General features: G+C 53.2%; 1 protein-coding gene across 1 annotated transcript in view; it reads left to right on the forward strand.

Moving 5' to 3' along the window:
* The window catches only part of TG (thyroglobulin), a 233,195-nt gene that overhangs the window by 198,255 nt on the left and 14,902 nt on the right, over positions 1-20,038 (forward strand). Inside the window, exons 42-44 of the mRNA XM_029923329.1 lie at positions 434-601; positions 15,880-16,061; positions 17,440-17,547. Of these exons, the coding sequence (XP_029779189.1) occupies positions 434-601; positions 15,880-16,061; positions 17,440-17,547 (458 nt within the window). The remainder of the gene's footprint in view (positions 1-433; positions 602-15,879; positions 16,062-17,439; positions 17,548-20,038) is intronic.

A 20,038-nucleotide genomic window follows, 5' to 3' on the forward strand; every position in this document is an offset into this window, starting at 1 on the left:
GGGGGCCAATGAGACAGTGGCTAGAGCCGATGAAGTTCCCTGTTGGAGTCTGTCCCTGGCCACCGCCCGTCCCTCAGTCACTCTCTACTCCTGCCTCACACACCCACAGGCTCGGGCTTCCCATTCCTTCCTGTGGACCTGTGGTCACCACGGCAGGGAAACTCTGGGAAGCTCCCTGGGGACCCACCATTGCTCAGAGTGGGACTTGCCTTCCTATTCCCTGTGGCCCAGAGTCCTTCCTACCCATTGTTCTTGTCATTCTCCTCTGGTTTCCCCACACAGCCCCAGACGGACCACCAGCATCCACGTCCATTACGGTTAAAACCCAATTAAGTGAAGCAATGCACCTGATGCTTCTGGAACTATTTTTCTTAAAAAAAAAAAAAAGGATAAAATCCACACACATAACAGCATCCCTTTGCACCCAATGTAGCTCCTGGCCGTGAGTGGCCCTTTCCACTACTGGGGTCCTGTGGTCGATGGCCAGGATGTCCGCGAGGCTCCAGCCAGGGCACTACGGAGATCTCCACGGGCCAAGGTCGATCTGCTAATTGGAAGTTCTCAAGATGACGGGCTCATCAACAGAGCAAAAGCTGTGAAGGTAGGCGGGGGAGAGCCTCAGAGGTGCCCTGAGGGCTGTGCCCCGTGACTCTAGACCTTAAAGTCCGACCGGGGCCCAGAGTTGTTTCTTGATGTACTTTCTCAGTTACCGACCAATCGCTAAAACACTGCTACGAGCACAGGCTGTATAAGGACGTGGGAGGGTAGTTTCAGACGCAAGACACCTGCAAGTTTGTGAGCAGCACAAACGCCTTTGCTTCCATGTCCACAAACACCGTCTTGGAGCGAATTGCCATGGGAAGCCCCAAGCAGAGGCTGACCAGGGGGCTCATGGTCTTTGGGCTTCCAGGCTCGCTGCACCTGCTCCATGAAGGATGCTTGTCCCACTGAGGGCTGGAGAGGGACAGGAGGGTGGCTGGAAGGTCACTGTTGGTTTTCTTACCTGGGGGCGCTGGGGGGTGTCATACCCTACACCTGGCAAAGGCCACTTTGTGTGGCTACTTGGAGACACAGCAAAGTGAGGTAAAGTGGTGAGGTCTTCTGTCCCTTTTTTTTTTAAGTTTATTTATTTATTTGGAGAGAGAGAGAGAGAGAGAAAGAGTGCGAGCAGAGGAGGGGCAGAGAGAGAGAGAGAGAGAGAATCCCAAACAAGCCCTACACTATCAGTACAGAGCCCGATGTGGGGCTAGAACTCATGAACCATGAGATGGTGACCTAAGCTGAAACCAAGAGTCGAACATTTAACCACCTGAGCCCCCAGGCACCCCGGTCGCTGTCTCTATGAACACTCACTTCCTGCTCTGACCAGATGCCCCCAGCACCAAGGGCTCTCTCAGAGGCCCAGCATGCTCTCCTCTGGCCGGCCTGGTCAGGCCACTCTTGACACACTCTTTAAGCTGTCAAGCCTGGTGACCGCCCCACATGAAATTCAGTTAGAAGACATACACATCCAGGGTGCCTGGGGGACTCAGTCAGTTAAGCGTCCGACTTCAGCTCAGGTCATGATCTCACAGTTCGTGGGTTCAAGCCCTGCATCAGGCTCTGTGCTGACAGCTAGCTCAGAGCCTGGAGCCTGTCTTCAGATCCTGTGATTCCTTCTCTCTCTGACCCTCCCCTGCTCATGTCGTCTCTCTCTCTCAAAAATAAATAAAAAACAGTTTAAAAATTAATAAAAGAAAGAAGACATACACACTCAACACGGGGTGCTGTCTGGCTCTGTTATAGATGAGGCGGCAGAATTGGAATTAAAAAAACAATTCATTCACGCATCCTCATGGAATCCTGCATTGCCGTGGATTATTCTATTCCCTCCGGTAATCTGTCTCACTTAGGGGAATCTGTCTCACGGCAGTAAAAACACCACTCTGACATGATATATATCTATGCAAGGTTATTTATCAGAGCGTTAATTAGTGTGGCGAAACGTTGGAAGCAACCCAAATGTGCATTAACAGCAATGGTGGCCTGAGTTGAGCTGCACACAAACTGTAAACTGTGATGTGGGAGGTGAGAGGGATGGACCCGATACGTCTCTCCTGACTTGAGGGATACATGCGACACGCTGTTAAGTGGAAAACAAAAACCATTGCGGAGCAACGTGAAATTAAGGTAGCATCCATATTTTTTAAAACAGCCAGCCTGTATGCATCTGGAAATGTGTAAATGTGCATAGTTTTATGTTTCTTCCTGAAAGGGTCATAGGGTGGAAAGTTCTACTGTGAGCGTTAACACTGGCTATCTCAGGCCTGTGGCAGTGTGAAAAAGAATATTATGAATTTATTATTACTTGGGGGCTCAGCTGGTTAAGCGTCTGATTGCCGCTCAGGTCGTGATCTCATGGTTCGTAAGTTTGAGCCCCACCTCGGGGTCTGTGCTGGCACTGTGGAGCCTGCTTGGCATTCTCTCTCCCACTCTCTCTCTGCCCCTCTCCTGCTTTCTCTCTCAAAAGAAATAAATGTTAACATTTAAAAAAATAATATTAATATTACTACATATACGTGTGCATATACTATACAGATGTGCATATATGTGTATATATGTGTATGTGTGTAGATATATAGAGAGGTGTGTGTGTGTGTGTGTGTGTGTGTGTGTAGAACTTAGTCACTATTAGCTTCTGTCCAGTTGAGAAAGAACCTTCCATCTGACCCATCTCTACGTCTCTGGCCGAGCACCCGCATAGAACACAGCCCTCGTTTCAAAAGGCCGCAACTTAATTATTGAGCCAGACTAACACTAACCGCTCTCAAGATTCCTCTCTCCACCCCTGGCCCCAGGCCTTTCTTTTCTAAAGTCATGGGTCTTTGGATGACTTTGCTCTAGCCCCTCATTAGGTAAAAAAATAGTACATAGAATCCTTTTAACATAAATTATATACATGTACTGTTGTGCTCGTATGCTGAATTGCTAAAAAGATTCATGAAAACATAACAAGTTTAAAGCATGAGAAAGAAATGAATGTCTTCGGATTCGTGGTGCGCCCTCTGCATGCTCCACGCTGGAGGCGACGCCGTGCGCCATGGGCGCAATGGAGAGACACAACCGCTGGTCCCTTTTCCATGTAGCACCTCATGTTATGTTGCCCTAGAGGGCTGTGGGGCTCCTGGTGCCGAAGAGACTCTATGCACACAGCTCTGATTCTTTGGATCGGGTGCGGACAATTTATCCCAGCCATCTCCAACTTTAGAGAGACGAAGGGCTACTTTTATACTCCCAGGGGGCACCTGGGTGGCTCAGTCGGTTAAGCCTCCGGCTTCGGCTCAGGTCAGATTTCACGTTCATGGGTTTGAGCCCCACGTCAGGCTCTGTGCTGACAGCTAGCTCAGAGCCTGGAGCCTGCTTTCGGTTCTGTGTCTCCTTCTCTCTCTGCCCCTCCCCCTCTCATGCTCTGTCTTTCTCTGTATCAAAAATAAATAAAACATTAAAAAAAAAAAGCTATACTCCCAGGAGCCTGGAGATCACCCTAGAGGGATGGGGGGGTGTGTCCTGGGACCCCTCCACCTGGGTTGGAAAAGCCTTGGCTGTCCGGGGGGCTGCGAGCTCTTACTGGGAGATTGGGGGCTGTGGTGGACCAGAGGGCAGGCCCGATCTGGATCATCTGATTATGCCAGCCCATGGTTAGAGGGCTGTGTGGCCATGTGGCCGCCCTGGTCTTCCCTGGTCCTGTCTTGCAGCATGTTGGAGAGTTTCCTGGCTCTGTGCTGAAAATCAGAGCCCCTACCCCTAGCCAGGAGCCTGGAGCCAGAGGACTGGGGTCTCTTCTCAACAGTGTGTTTTCAATCTTCTCATTGACTTTCCCTCTGAGGCTTTCAAGGAGATATTTCCTGGGTGCGCTCCCAAAGAAAGGTCATGTCTGCTGACAGAAGCTCACTGCGCACCCCAGGACGTGACTGAGAAAGTGTGCCCTCAAGTCCGGGCACCGGAATAGGGAAGGAAGGCACCGTGAGAGCATGGCTGAGCAGTGGCTGGCCCATTTCCACGGCTGGTATCTAAACCCCAGGCAGGGGCCAGTGCCACCCTGGGCATGTTTGCTCTCAGTTAGAGCCTTCCTCTCCTACTTCCCTTCTCCGACCATTCTCTTCTGAACATGCGCTAGCGCAGCCCCGACCTTGTGATCTTGTGAGCCTGGGCCCACCAGGAGCTCGTCTGGGTGCTGATGCAAGGGACTGAGAGAGGGAGCAGGACGTAGCGATGGCCTGATGCCCTTACGTGCCACTGTGTCCTGAACGTGGACCTCCAGCCCTGGCTTCCACCTCCAGCCTGGGCTTCTCCCTTGGTCCCTAGACTGGGTTGGCTCACAGCCTATTTGCCATCATCCCTCAGATGTCTTATAACTTCCAGTTCTCAACACACCCAGAAGGAATGGCTGACTCCCGGGTCCCGCCCCAACCAACATGTTCTCTCTTGCTGAATTCATCTCGATGAACAGCAGTCCTGCTTCTGCATGCAGGGCTGCAGGCTAAAGGTCGTCCTCACTCTGCTCTCCTCCACCTTGCCAACATTCTGTCAGCCGGTCTGGTTGGCTCTATCTTCCAAGTGCATCCAGCCACCTCTCAGTATCTCTCCTGCCACCACCCTGAGCCATGCCGTCATCTAGGACTTGTGTAATAGCTCCCAGCTAGCTCCCTGCACCCCCAGTGATCACCCCCGGTGATTCCAGTGGCCTGAGCTATCCCTTTACATGATGTCTGGTCATGTCACCCTTCCACCCCTGCTCAAAACCCTCCAGGGCCTCAGCTCCTGCAGAAGAAAAGTCATAGTCCTTACAAGACCACTACCTGATGTAGCCCCTATGCACCCCGTGACCCCACCTCCTGCTACAGCCTTGCTCACTGCACTGAATCCCAACTACTGGCTTTGGTGTTCCTCTGACGTGCCAAGCATGCCCCCCTGTTAGTGTTTTGACACTTTCTGTTCCCTCTTCTAGAATGTTCTCCAGATAACTCACTGTCTCACTTCCTTCGGGGTCTGCTTCTTCAGAGAAATTGCTTGACCACTCAGATGGAAAGGGCAGCCATGTCCCTAGTATTCTCTCCCCCTCTTATCCTGCACCCCCCTATCCTCAGCACATACACCCCTTGACATAGTATGTATTTATTTATCACTTGTATTTCTTCCTCAGCTAGACTGTGAGGCCCATGAGCACGGAGACTTGATCTGTTTTGTTTTCTGCTTTATCTCCGGAGCCTCAGAAAGTGTCTGGTTTACAGTCAGGCCTCAACGACTCTTGATTAGGTCAAAAGAATAATATTCTGTGTGCCAGAATCTGACTGAGGAGTCTTTGAGGAAATAGTACATCCTCAGACAACCCTGTGAAGACGGGATCATCATCTATTATCTATTATTTATCCAGATAAGAAAGCAATTCAGAGAGCGCAGAATTCAAATCCAGATCGAACTCCAGAGCCCTCCCCTTCCTGTGACCACACGCTGGGCCGAGCCAGGTCTGTCCCTCCCAGAGCTACCCACCTGCCACCCGGGTGGCGGACACACGCCTGCGCACCAACGCAGCCAGAACCGGGGCTGCGAGGGGCAAAGGGCTTTGCAGTCCCACCTGCGTTCCTCAACCATGACATAGTGAGGGGGGTGCCCACCCCCTGGCGTTCACCAGCGTTGCATCGAGGAACAGCTCCCAGACATCATAAAACTATAGTCATTGCAAAGCCAGGTCTCCACTGCCGATCCTTGGGCTCCACGTGGGGCGCTTTGCCCGCCACCCCACGTGCGCTGAACCCTAGGACAGGAACGGCGAATGCATCAGACAGCAGCAGAGCCCAGGGGAGCCCACACAGGACTCCAGCATGCAGTGTGGACACACTGGGAACCTGGCCACCAGCTGCCCTTTCTACACAGTATTGAAGTTCCTCTTTCATCTCAAAACCCCCCGCCCCTGTGCACCCCTTCCCTCATGACCTCATGCAGACTTGGGTTTGTGGGTTTCTCCAGTCCCCTCCCCCAGAAGGTTCCATAGTACCTGGGCCCAGCTAACCCAGGATGGCACATTCCAGAGGATCCCAGCGATTCCTTCTCCTGAATCCTTCTGAGACAGCCCTGCCCCTCCCGCTCGTCTGTGCTGAGAAGCAGGACATTGCAGAAAGCCGCCACCACCTCGAGCAGGTGTCCGGCACGTCTTCCCAGCCCAGAGACCTGTTTGGTTCGCTGTGCAACACTCTGCGAGGTCACCTACTATGTGCCAGGTGCTGTGCTGGGTGTTTAGAGCATAAATATGCACGAAGTCCCTGCCTTCAACAAGCTCACAGTCAGGCATGGAGACAGAAAATAAGCACAAGTGAAAATTTAAAATTCAATTTGATACACACTATATAGGGAGATGGACATCCTAGTGCAGGGCCCCAACAGGGGGGGACGGGCTTGCTGGACCCACAGTGCCATCTCCAGCAGGAATGTCACAATGATGGAGGAACTGACCAGGACCCCATCCCCCACGCCAGCTGTCAGCGGAGCCGGGGTGGGGGGAGCATCCTGGATGTCCTCAGAATGTCAGCAGGAGCATTTGGGTCCCCAGAACCTGACCCTCGGGTTTCCTATCTGTACCATAGGGAGATTACTACTCAATATCCTCATTAAGTTGTTGAATGAAACCATAGACACAGCTGTGTCTGGAAAATAGTATGTGCTCAATAAATATTAATTTTGCCCTGAATTCTTCAACTGTATTACCATGATTAGGTCCAAAGCTATTGTTCCTGATCCAAAGAATCATCCAAAGAAAGCAAGAATACAAAAGACGTAAAGCCACTGAACCACCTCGCCTGAACTGAGCCAATTTTCCAAATAGTGCCAGACGCACACACATGCTTTTTCCTTATGCCAAACCTGCATTCATGCCATCCAGAGCCCAACGCACAGCCACACACTGTCCGGCTTCTCAGGGGAAGTCACAGGAGTGGTGGGCGTCCCTCCCACCCCAAATGAGCCTCTGGACCCACCCATCAGTTCAGCAGAGACCCACCAGATACCGCAGACCAAGCAAGGTGGGTGGGCAGGAGTTCCAGCAAGTCAGCGTGAAGATCCTCACCCACCGACCCCCCCAGGCGTCCCAATGACACCAGCAAAGTTAGCAACGTACCCGTGGGGCATCGCAGCTGCCTCCGATGCCCGGAAAGGCTCTGCTCTCGGAGAATGATCTTATTTTCCGAAGTAGCAGCTTTCTGTTGAAATTCATCAGCCGCTGTGGTAGGGATTTTTCTCCTCTTTTCTCTCTCACTCGCTCGAGCTCTCTCTCTCTCTCTCTCTAACTGGTGAAATTGACAGTCTGCCTACATTAACCGGGCATTAATTTGCATGATCAAAAGCAGATTTGTTCCAAGATGCACTGTTCTGCCTTCCCCTCCAAGCACCAGCATCTCCAAGGAAGGCGAGAAAAATCCGGAACAGCGCCGCCACCGTGCCCCGAGCTTGGGCAGGAGCTGGCCCTGTCCAGGAGCAGGTGGAGTGGGGGCCCTTCGGGGAGCGGGGTGGGGAGGAGCCCGTCTGAGAGTTGGAAGCAGCACCTGGCAGCCCGAGGCGCTGGCACCAGCCCCAGCACAGGAAAATCAAGCCTTTGGTGACAGATTACAGCAGGAGTCCCAATGAGTGCACACTATTTCCTGTAAAGAGGCGCCGGGGCGGGTGGCTGTTCGGGCCTGGACTCGGGCCTGGCGGGGCCCCGTGGAGAGCCCACGACCTGGAATCAGAGAAATTGGTCTCGATTCTTGGTTTTGGTCATTCAAGGCAGGCACGTTGCCTAGCCAGTCCGCGGCAGTGTTGTTACCCTTCAGTGTTACCCTTCAGTGGGTACAGTGAGATCAGCTCCACCACCCCCCAGCCTCCTGCCGTGTGATCAGGGGGGGCTTCTCGGCAGAGGAGACAGCTCCCAACACCAGCGAGCCCCGTGCAGGTCCTGGGCTCTGGACCGCCCTGCGACACGGACCCCGGGCACACCCAGGGCACCTCGTCTACACGTCCTGACACCCTGCCAGGCAGGATTACCGGGCTCAGCTCAGAGAGTGCTGGAGATCGGCAGGGTTGGCTTGTCCCCCGTCAAAGAGTAAAAATACTTTGTGAGCGCATTGGTGAAGAAGAATGTGAGCCACGCTGGATTTGTGGTTACAGATTCATTGTGCTTATGTTTACTTCCCTCTTCTGGTCTTAAAAGAAGCTGAAAGGAACATTGTTTTTCATAGGCCCTTGGAGTGATGGTGGGTGGGCCCTGGGCACTGGGCCCGCTCTGCCTGCTGGAGAGGCTGGCCCCTTGTCCCTTAACAGCCGCAGCACGTGGAAGAGGCTGGAGCGCCCGTGCATGCATTCACACACATCGGACGCATGCTTATTAAGGGGCTCCCCTCTAGGCTCGGGGGAGAGTCGTGGCCCCAGCAGTCTAAAGCCCCTAACTTGTAGAGTTCACATGCCAGTGAGGGGGCACAGACAATGGCGGGTGAGCAAATACATGAGGAATTTCAGATCTTGGAGTGCCTGGGGTGGTTCAGTCAGTTGAGTGTCCGACTCTTGATTTCAGGTCAGGTCATGATCCCAGGGTTGTGAGATTGAGCCCCACCTCAGGCTCCATGCTGAGTTGGAGCCCTTTTAAGATTCTCTCTCTGTCTCCCGCTGCCCCTTTCCCCCACTCATGCTCACTCACTCTCACTCTCTCTCAATTAAAAAAAATATATATTTAAAAGAATTTCAGATCTTGAAAAGTGCTGAAGAGAATAGAACATGAATCCAAGGCACCTTGGCAGGGAGGACTGAGACCTGAATGATGAGACAGAGCCAGCTCTGGGGAGATCTGGGTGAAGAGCTAGTGCAAAGGCCCTGTGGCAGGGCCCATCTGGGGGGTGTTGAAGGCTGGAGGGCTAGGCAACCCTGTGGATCACAGAAGGAGGGATAGCAGAGGAAGTCAGATGTGTTGGAGGTGACCCATTAGATGATCTTGTAGGCACCAGGAGGATGATTCTGTTCTACTTGTAGTGGGCACTCACTGGAATGTTTTATTTTAATTTTTTTAATCTTTACCTTTGAGAGAGAGAGAGAGAGAGAGAGAGAGAGAGAGAGAGAGAGAGAGAGAGAGAGAGAGAGAGAGAGGTGGGGTGGAGACGGGCAGAGAGAGGGAGACACAGAATCCGAAGCAGGCTCCAGGCTCTGAGCTGTCAGCACAGAGCCTAACCTGGGGCTCAAACCCACGAACTGTGAGATCATGAACTGAGCTGAAGTCGGATGCTTAACCCACTGAGCCACTCAGGCGCCCCTGGAATGTTTTATGCTAGGGAAGGGTTATATTGATTTATCTTCTTTTAAAAGAACATTCTGGTAACTGATGAAAACTGACTATGGCGAGGTAACAAAGGAAGTAGAGACCAGATTTCCCTGAGTTAAGGGGTCCAGAAAGCAAGCTAATAAGTTAGGTGAGGATGGTAGGCATGGTAAGGATAAGAAGTAACCAGGTGTGTGATAAACCTTGGCAAATTCACAGTTGGGTCTTCATGGTGGGGGTTCAGGAGAGAGGTCAGAGCTGGAGGTACAGGTTTGGAGGAAAACCAGGAAAATGTGATGTCACAAAGGCCAAGAAAAGAATGTTTCTGAAAGAAGGGTCAAATGTCAGATGTCACTGAGAGGGGTGTGAGCGGAGGTCAGATGGGCTGCTGGACGCGACAGGACGTAGGTCCCCAGGGATGAGGACCTACGTGGATGAGGGCCCTCTCGTGGAGGTGAGGGGACAGGAATGCTGGCTGGAGCTGGGAGCATGGCGGGCGAGGATGCGGCCACTGTGCCCCCACGCCCTCCGCACCGTCGGCTCCACCAGATGCACAGCCTTCGCCAGGTTTCACGGGGCAGTTTGTCCACCGACGAGCTGCCTCCCGGCTCTCCCAGCTCTGTTCTAATGGCAAGACCCATGTGGTGTGCGTTTGGATCCTCTGTTCCTGGCCCAGGTGGCCTTTCATTTACATCCATTAAGTGAACAAATGAGTCTCTGTCTCCGTCTGCCTCAGAGCTCTAGAGAATTCTGGGGGCATCATTAATGCAGGCCTCCATCCGTGCAGACTTGCGAGAATCAGGTGGCCTCTGACGGACTGCCTGTTGGTCCCTTGGAGGTTCTATTCTGGGTCTCTTGTTCTCAGGCCTCTGATGTCATAGCCGTGCTGCCTAACTCCAGGGGTAACCAGTGCACCAGAGTTAGTGAAGGACCTTCTGTGGACCCTTCCCCCCGGATCCCCAGCTGCCACGGACAGTGTCAGTGTTTCTGCCCCAGGATGGAGGAGAACTGATGAGGGTGCCAGCGAAGATGGGGCAGGACAGGGGTGAGGGTGTGCTGGGATTGGGGTACAGTAGCATGGTGGGGGAGACAGGGGGGCCGGAGGGATCAGCAAGCATCTCTTTTTTAATCAGCGGCCAGCTACTGGTCTTAGTGACTGAGGATCGGGAGAGAACAGGGAAAGGCTCTGGAGGCGAGGAGGAACGTATATAGACAATGGACTTAAACTGGGCTCGTGCTGAGGTCCAGGGACCTGAGAAATCCCCGGAGGTGGGAGATATTTGGATGTGCAGGTCTGAGATTCAGGCTGGAGAGATTTAGGAATCATTACCCTACTGCTCATCATGGAAGCAAAGGGAAGAGTCAGGACAGCCTCTCAGCATGCCGGGATGGCAGGGAAAGGGAAGAGGGCCGGATGGCAGCCAGGGGACCTCAGCAGCTGCAAATGGGCAAGATAGCAGAAGAGTTTCAGAGAGGAACCTGGCACAGAGCAGTTTAGGGGAAGGGAGAGAGGGGGAATCACTCAGTGGAGGAGGGAAGAGACCCAGGACAAAAATGGTGGATGATGCCAGAGTGGGCTCGGAGGCTGAGGGGCACCATCAGTGACCCTGGAGAGGGTGGCCCACTGGGGACGTGGGAGGAGCCAGATGGCTTTGGGGTGAGGAGTAAATGGACTCACTTGCTGGGCCGGCAACGTCAAGGTGAGACATAAAGAGACCATGCTTGGTGGGGACGTCCATTGGCATTTAGCTCTCAGTGGGGGTGGGCCGTGGAGAGCTACACCTTGGGGGTCCTACAAGAGGGGATTTTCCCAGTGATGCCACCAAAGAAGCAGAGGGGAGTATCCCTGGATTCCTGGGCCGAGAGGCCTCAGCCCCAGAGGAAAGAGGTGTCCTCTGGTTCAAGAAGAGGGACAGGATTCAGAGAGGGCTCCAGATGGGCAGTTCTCCAGGCATAAGAGTGCCGGCCACGTGGGTGTGGGGGGATCCCTGAGGATCACCTTGCGATCTGCAGCCATACTAAGGGACTGGTGTGGCGGGAGAGGGGGGTAGTAGGAAGCCGGGCCCAGTGAGCTCCCTACCAGCCCAGAGGACAGCGGGCTCTCACTCAAAGATGCCTGGCAGATGGCTGTTGTCCCTTTCTCTGAGATAGACCCCCATCCCTGGCTGGTGGCACCTGCAAACCACAGTGGAAGACCCTTCTCCTGGCCCCTCCTGAATCAGCAAAATCAGGGCGGGGCCACACCAGCCGCTCCGCCCTCCGTTCCCTCTGCCTCATCTCAGCTCCCCTGCCCTCATCCTCTGCACTGGCCACACCGGCCTCCCCTTCTCCCGGCTCGCCGCTTACGCCCTCACCCCCACCTCCCCAAGTCTTGGCTCCACTGTCCTCCACGAGGCCTGAGACCCACCCTGATGACCCGACTTATGGTCTAACCCTCACCATCCGGGACCCCCACCCCCTTTCCTGCCCTGCCGCTCTTGTCCTGTCCTTCTCCCCACCGAGCTTTCTGTATCCATCAGGCTCTCCAGCTCAGCCGGCAGCCAGCGAGGGGCAGAGATGATTTATCTTGTACTGTTCCCTGACGCATCCCGAATGTTCCCAGCAGGTTCAGGCTCTCAATAGAAATTTGTTGCAGGAATAGTGGTAATAGAAGGTAAAGGCCCTACAGCAAAGCATTCTTCATGGCGTCTGTCAGCCCTGGAGTGAACATAAGGACGTTTATTTTCAGTAATTTACGGGCTAGAGGAGAGAGAGGGAACACGTACCGTCACCTGCATGTCAGCCACTTGGTCATCATTAATTCATTGGATTCTAAGGTCAACTCCAGGCCCAGAGAGGAATATTTACTGAGCACATATTTATGGACGGCGGGGACTCCTCTGAGGTCCACACCAGAGGTGGGTTTGAACCCGCATCTCCCAAATACAGACCCCGTGCTCTGTGCCCAAGGCCACGAGGCATTCCGGGCCACGGGGAAGCACTTCGTGGTCTTGGAAGCTTCCTGACAGGCTGGAACTTTTCTGTAGGACATATTAATGGCAGCCCTTTAACCACACACACACACACACACACACACACACACACACACACAGGACGTGCGAGAGCCTGGTGGCCCTTACCGAGGCCCAGCCCCTAGCAGAGCCGCTTCGGAGCCGGACTGCGCGTGTAATTACAGCTTGTGGAAGTCCGTGCCGGGAGTCACGTGGCGGCCCCATCCCTCCTGCCGACTCTCTAATTAAACTAGAAACGGCATCTGTGCTTTGGTCCTGGCCAAGAACGAGGAGATGTGGCTCCTGTTGGAGACGGGCCCCTTCGCCATCCCACGTGGTCCCAGGGGGGCCCAGAGGCCACGCACCACCCGTCTGTGGACTATGAGCGGCCAAAAAGGCCGAGCCCTGGCTAGTCTCAGCCGCCGGCTCAGATCCCCTGAAAACATGAATGCAATCACGGTCTCGGGGGTGCACAAGCCAGGCCCCTCCCTCTGGCTTCAGACTCTTCTATGTTAGACACACTTCTAGCACCGCCAGGGCTTGGTGGCCTGCCACTCATAAAAGCCGCCTCGTTGTGGAAGTAGTTTCCAAAGGGCTCATGAAGGGACATTGCCCATTCGATGGGACCATTCTGCAGCAGTGACAGGAAAGAGGGGTTCCCGACAGGACCAGCATCGATGAGGCCGCTAAGACATGGGCTTCCCTGACCCATCTGGGCTGGACCCAGGGTTGTATGTATGAACATCTAGCAACACCAGCACACATCATGCTGGGAAGCTTGGAGGTATCATTTCCTTTAACAGCATGACAGTTTTATGGAGAGGGTAGTATTACTGTACCCATTTTACAGAGGAGGAAACAAAGGCACAGTGAGATTGAGTAACTTGCTGAAGGTAAAGCAGCTGATAAGTGGCAAAGCTGGCATCCAAGTCCAGGTCTCTCCAACTCTGGGAATTGGAGCCCAAGAGGTTAGACTCTGGTGTCTATTCGCAGCTTTGAGCCTATATTATCTCTGCAAAGGCCGGTATCATCACTAATCATCTGTCTGACACTCTCACTGAGAAGCCACAGCTAAGTGCCACCCTGAGCACCGTGTGCCCCTCTTGCTGCATGGCAGTTCTGAAGCAACTGAGAAGCAAACACTGCCAGCACCTGGGGACCGCACACAGCATTGAGAGTGTGCGGGGGCGGGGGGGGGGCCAGCCCTGGCCGGGAGCAGGTTACTAACACTCACATCTACTGACAGTGTGCCCAGAACTGTGCTAAGCCCTTTCTATGCGCATTGTGTTGGAATTTGGCAGCAATTCTGTGAAAGTTTCCAATTCATGTGGTGACTTTGATGCATCGGTGAAATATGCACCTTAAATGGCAATCATCAGAGGTGCGCGCATGGGTACTGATTTTTCTGTTATAAAATGTTCCAAACACTCAGAAAAGGGCAGAGAATAGTAAAATGCAGTTTCTTCCCTGAACTACTAGAAGTTCGTCAAAGAGATTGCAGGCAAGTATTTTGAGCAGACTAGGTTAGACCAGAACAGGACAGAATGGAAACTCTCAGGTCCGTCATATGTGGTAAGAGTTATGAGCATGAATGTCCCCCATGAACATTATGTCAGGCCTGTGTGTGTGTGTGTGTGTGTGTGTGTGTCTGTGTGTGTGTCTGTGTGTGTACATGTGTTCTGATGTGTGAGATGTCTTTCTTACTATAGATCATAGTCAAAAATACGTGAAGAGTGCCTGGGTGGCTTGGTTGGTTAAGGGTCCAACTCTTGATTTCAGCTCAGTTCCTGATCTCAGTCATGGGATTGAGCCCCGCATCAGGCTCTGTGCTAAGTGGAGCCTCCTTGGAATTCTATCTTTCTCTCTCTCTCTCTCTCTCTCTTCCTCCCTCTCTGCCTCTCCCTGCTCTCTCAAAATCAATCAATCAATCAATCAATCAATCAATAGACAAATTTATTTCAGGAAAAATACTTGAAAGTCTTTGATATAATGAATGCTATTGTATTCACTATCCATTTTATTTCTTAATTATTAAAATGTTTATTCATTTTTGAGAGACAGAGACAGAGCAAGCGTGGAGGGGGAGCAGAGAGGGAGGGAGACACAGAATCCGAAGCAGGCTCCAGGCTCCAAGCTGTCAGCACGGAGCCCGAGGTGGGGCCCCAAAACCATGAACTATGAGATCATGACCTGAGCTGAAGTCTGAGGCTTAACCAACTGAGCCACCCAGCTGCCCCTTAACTGTTCATTTTTAACAGATATTAATATTTTGCCATATTTGCTTCAGATCTTCTTCCAAGAAACACGCATTATAGACAGAATTAAAAGGGTGCTGTCCAATGCCTCTCTGCTTTCCATCCCTCACCACCCCCCTCAGCTGATGGACACAGCTTTGATCAGTTAGTCCACTAATGGGTCCGGCCTCTTCCGGGTGAGCCAGGCTGAGGTCCGCCCCCAGGATGGACTGATAGAATGTCTCAGACAGTAAGGGTTGCGTCCTGATCATACCCAGGCCTCCAAGTCTAATCACAGGTCCTGTACGCTTGGAAATGTTTAGAAAAACTATTTAAACATACCACAGTGTCTTGATAAGCATATTTTGCTGTTGATGTAAGAGCCTAGAAATATGCAAACACACAGCATAGGATTTCCCAGGGGCCGAGGGGTCTGGGCCTCACACTCAACAGCTGCATCTCTGACATCCTGCTGCCCCTTGTCTTCAGAACTGGGGAAACTGAGTTGCGGGGATGGGGAGATGGTCTTCTTAGAGGGTCCTGAGACCAGGAATGTCAGGACAGGGAAGGAAGGAAGGAGGGAGGGAAAGAGGGTGGAGGGAGGGAAGAAAGAGAGAGAAAGATACTCAGACATGCCTCCCAGAGTGCTGTGGGCCTACCCTGACCGCTCTATAAAACCTAGCCCCCACCCCATCCCTCTCAACCTCCTGTTTCCCTTCATGGCCCCGGAAACCTGATAAACTTATAATTATTTGCTTTATTCTCGCCTCTGCCCACCAGGGCGCAAGGCCCAGGAGCACACGGAGCTTCATCAGCGTGTCCGCGGCTGTTCCTCGGCCCAGCATGCTGCTGGCTCTGGACAGAGCGGTGTCCCTGTGTGTAAATGTGCAGGGAGCACTCCTCTGCTGGCCGATGGAGTCAGCGATGAAGCTGAAGTGAGCTCTCCTGGCCACACCCGCTGACAAGCTGGCTGAGGGGGGAGGGGAAGAGGACTAAGCACAGGATGAGCCCTGCCAGCTCGCCACACTGGCTTGCATTTATTGAGCACCTACTGAATACCGGGCGCCCACTTGGAGTGCTCCACACGTGTTCTCTGTTTTGGTTCATGGTATCTGTTTCCAGGCAGGGGAGACAGGCACCGAGGGCCATGGCTGCCTGTTGGAGGTCACACCACTAGAGCTGAGATTTGAACCCTGGCGGCCTGCCTCCCGGGTGCCTGTGCTTCACACCATGTCCCACTGCTTCCCAGAGAGAACTTTCTAGAACGAAGTCTGACTCCAGACTTTCAGAATCTGACTAGGGAATTTTCTTCCTTCCTTCCTTCCTTCCCTTCTTTCTTTAGCAATTTGAGGAAAGTCAAGGCCGGACCAGTAGCAAAACAGCCTTTTACCAGGCGCTGCAGAATTCACTGGGCGGCGAGGACGCGGACGCCGGGGTCCAGGCGGCTGCGACATGGTACTATTCCTTGGAGCACTCCACTGATGACTATGCCTCCTTCTCCCGGGCCCTGGAGAATGCCACCCGGTAAGCCGGTGGGGACACGGGCTCCTGCCGTCACACTGGTGGCGGCCTTGGTGGCGCTTGGGTCACGTGTGAGCCCTGGGCTGTGGTGGGAAGGGACGGTCTGAAGGGCGTTGACACCCCCCAGCCGGCTGGGTCTCCCCATCTGGGAGTCTGTGGTTCCCAGTCTCAATCACTAGCTCAGAATACACCGTGGCCCCGCCCCCCTGGGATCCGGGGGACCAGAAGCGCTTTAATCTTCCCTCCAACGGAGAGTTCGGCTTTCCACCCTGCAGCCAGCAGCTATTCCTGGAGGCTAAGAGCTCAGAGATGTCCAAGTTCTGGACCCTGAAAGGCTCCAAACCCTGGACTGGCTCAGATCTGGGCTGCTGAGAGAGCTCAGGCAGGACTGGGGTGTAGAAACAGCTTTTGTTCCACCTTTGCCTCTAACTGGGTTTGAAGACATCTGTGCCCTGGGGCAAGAGCTGAGGCAGGAGGGAGGGCAGGTAACCAAGGAAAGGGCCACCAAGGGATGAGGGACGCCAGCCTGCCCTTAGCTCAGGCCCTCAGGACCTCCGGCCAGGCTCAGACGGTGGCCTCCCTGCCTCTCCTCAGCAGCGCCCCCCACTGGCTGCGAGGTGGGACTCTTTCCCATAGGTCCGGTTCCATCCGGGTCTTGCTCACCACCCCTCTTGTCAGGAGATGAAGCATGGCTCCCTCCTGCGCCCTTCCAACCCACAGGGCCTTTGCTATAAACACTCTCACTGCCCTCTGCACTCAACCAAGGGGTTCAGCTCAACAACCAGAGAGAGGGGGAGACACACCCTCTGCACTGAGGCACTTTCATGGCTGTTATCAGCCTCAGTCATCACAAGATCCCTCCAGGGCAAGACCCATAGGCCCCATTTGTCAGCTGAGGAGATGGAAGGTTCAAGGAGATGCAGGGGCCGCTGAGTGGGATTCAGAACCTGGTGGACCCAAGGCCCCCCGAGGTCTGTGGGCTTCTGACCAGGCTCACCCCCTCTCACAGCACGGCCCTTGAGCACCAGCCCACGCATGGCCCCACCATGGTAAGCTGGTGCTTCTGAAAGGTCTTTCCATCAGCCCCAGAACGGAAGCAAATGTGACGCTTCGGGGACCTAGAACGGGGTTCTCAACCTCCTCAGTATTGCCACTTGGGACTAGATGATCCTTGCTGTGCGATCTGTCCCTACATTTAGCAGCCTTCCTGGCCCCTCCCCGCTAGATACCAGTAAGACCCTTTTCACCTCCAGCTGTGACAACCAAAAATGTCTCCCAAACATTGTCAAATGTCCCAGGGGCATTGGGGCACCTTCAGTTACACTAGGTCTACAGAGCTGCTCTGTATAATGAAGCTCCCCCCTCTGCCTCATTTGCCCAGGGACTACTTCATCACCTGTCCTGTGATCGACATGGCCAGGCACTGGGCCAGGAGAGCCCGAGGACACGTCTTCATGTACCACACTCCCGAAAGCTACGGCCACAGCAGGTAAGGTTCACTGGCCAGCACCCGCCATTTGGCCACGAAGGGGGGTCTCACAAACCACGAGACCATGACCTGAGCTGAAGTCGGACACTTAACAGACTGGGCCACCCAGGCACCCCCAACATCTCTTTTTTTAAGGGACACAATTCAACCCATAGCACCGCCCTTCTGCCTAAAGCAACAGTGCTGTCCATGAGCCTCCTGAGCGGCAAGGGCCAGAGCGGTCTGTGTCAGATCCCAGAACAACGTGGTCCTTGAGTGAGGGCTCCTTGAACAGACTCCAAATCATTGTGCCCCTCCCGGGATCCACAGACAGGGCTCCCCTGCTGATCCAGGGACACCCCCCCCCGCCAGTGTAAGGAAGTCATGCTTGTGAGCCAGACCCACATGAAGTGTCTCTTGGGTCCTCGTAGTCACTGTGCCTCTCAGATCCCAGGGACCCTCCTGACACAGGGTAGTAGGTGCTTAGGAAATCATGTTGAAGCTGTTCCAACTACCTCATTTGACAGATGGGGAATGAGTCCTTTCCACTCCAATTATAGGCTCTTTGGGGCTAAGTTTTGTCATTCGCAAAAAGAGAACAGGGAGGTGGGCAAAGTCAAGAGCGCTTGATTCCACACTGGGCTCCAGGGCCGTGGAAGGAGAGCCATGTTCTGTATACCTTGTAGACTGAGCTCTGAGTCAAGCATCAAGTTCATGAGTTTAGAGAGGCATGAAACCTGCTGGGCTCAGTCACCCATAAGTGACTTCCACTCTCCCATGCTACCGTTTGGGAGGAAAGAGACACTCAGAGCCACCAAACATTTCACAGATTGGGCTGTTGCAACGTGTACAGACACAGAAGTGTCCTGGTGACAGCGGGCTCTCTGAGCCACCTGACATTGTTAGAAACCCAACGCAAGTCACCTAACCTCCTTGGGACTCTGTTTCTTCACCTGAGTAATGGGGATGGTAATGGGACCTGCTTCAGAGGGTTACTGTGATCATTAACGTGCACAGAGAATGAGGAGGACGGTCAGCACTGAGGGTGTCCTGTCATCCACGCCCGTCAGAGAGTGTCCTTGACAACTGTCTGCATCTCTGTCACCTCTCCAACCGCGGTCACGGATGCTTCATAGTAGATGCTTAAATCAATGAATGAATCCCTGAGACTAGCCCATTTAATCGCTGGCAAGTTTATCCTTTTTGCCTGGAAAGACGTCTCTCATTCTGCCCTGAAGCTGTCACACCCCTCATTTATTTCTGGCTCAAACCTACAGACTTAAAATATATGTGCCTGCCATGCATTTTCAGCCATCTGTCTCGTACCTCCATTTCTGTGAGCATACATTAGCTTTTCTGGCGTAGCGAGTGCACAAAATGCAATAAATTACCACTTTCTTAAGACTCTTGCTAATTGATCGCAGCCCAGCGTGGTTTTTAACTGCTCCTGGATTATAGATGAGCTTTGTATCCCTGGAAATGAGGACCAGGCTCTGGGAGGAAGGAATAGGTGTCGTGGATGGGGGAGGAGACAAAGAAACTAAAATGGTTCCGTTTTAAGATTTCTATTGAAAGAATCACGGAATATGGAGGACGATTTCTTCTGTGTCCTTCATTTTATAGATAAAGAGACAAAAGCCCGAAGTAAGGTATATGTCCCAGCCCCGGAGCCGATCAGGAGCAGTCTGGACCCACACCCTGTCTCCTGCCCTAGCTCCAGGTTTTTTTTTTTTTTCTTTCAATCATACCCTTTAACCCAAAGCCTCTTGAGTGTCCGCCATGGCTAGGGCCACTTACTGGCTGTGTGGCTTTGAGCAAGTTGCTTAACCTCTCTGAGCCTTTATGCATCCTCATCTATACAAGGAGAAAGCAATAGTACCTGTCCCATTGCATGGCTCGAAGGGTCTAGAGGAACAATGCCTGGATCTGAGATGTGTGTGTGTGTGTGTGTGTGTGTGTGTGTGCACACGCATGCACGCACACACACACACACACACACACACATATAATACCTGGCAGTTTTGATTTCCAAGGCTATTAATGTGAAGATCAAACATGCCAGCTACCTGTGGCTCAGCTCTGCTCACTGGGGAGATTTGGGGCCACTTTCCTCTGCGGTTTCTCTGTCTGTTTCAGGAAGAGGAATTTTCAGTGATGGTTATAATCCAGGGTTTCTCCACTTGGCACTGTTGATATTTCAGGCCGGATAAGTCACTGTGGTGACAGGCTCTCCTGTCCATTGTATGGCACTCAGCTGCATTCCCAGCCCCCCTCACTCAACACCAGAAGCACTTCCCTGGTTGGGAACAACCAAAACTGTCTCCGGACATTGGCCAGGGTCCCCTGGGGGGCAAAGTCACCCTCTGCTGAGAACCACTGTCGGACTCCACTAAAACGGGGGTTATTACTAACAGCACCTGAAGGGACGAGGCACCCCCTTTTCCCAGACTCGTCCTTGATCAGTGCAGGACCCCTCCGCCCCCAGGCCCTGCCCTTGGCCCTACAGGCCCAT

Source organism: Suricata suricatta, chromosome 15 (assembly GCF_006229205.1).
Source record: "Suricata suricatta isolate VVHF042 chromosome 15, meerkat_22Aug2017_6uvM2_HiC, whole genome shotgun sequence".
NCBI classification, from domain to species: domain Eukaryota; kingdom Metazoa; phylum Chordata; class Mammalia; order Carnivora; family Herpestidae; genus Suricata; species Suricata suricatta.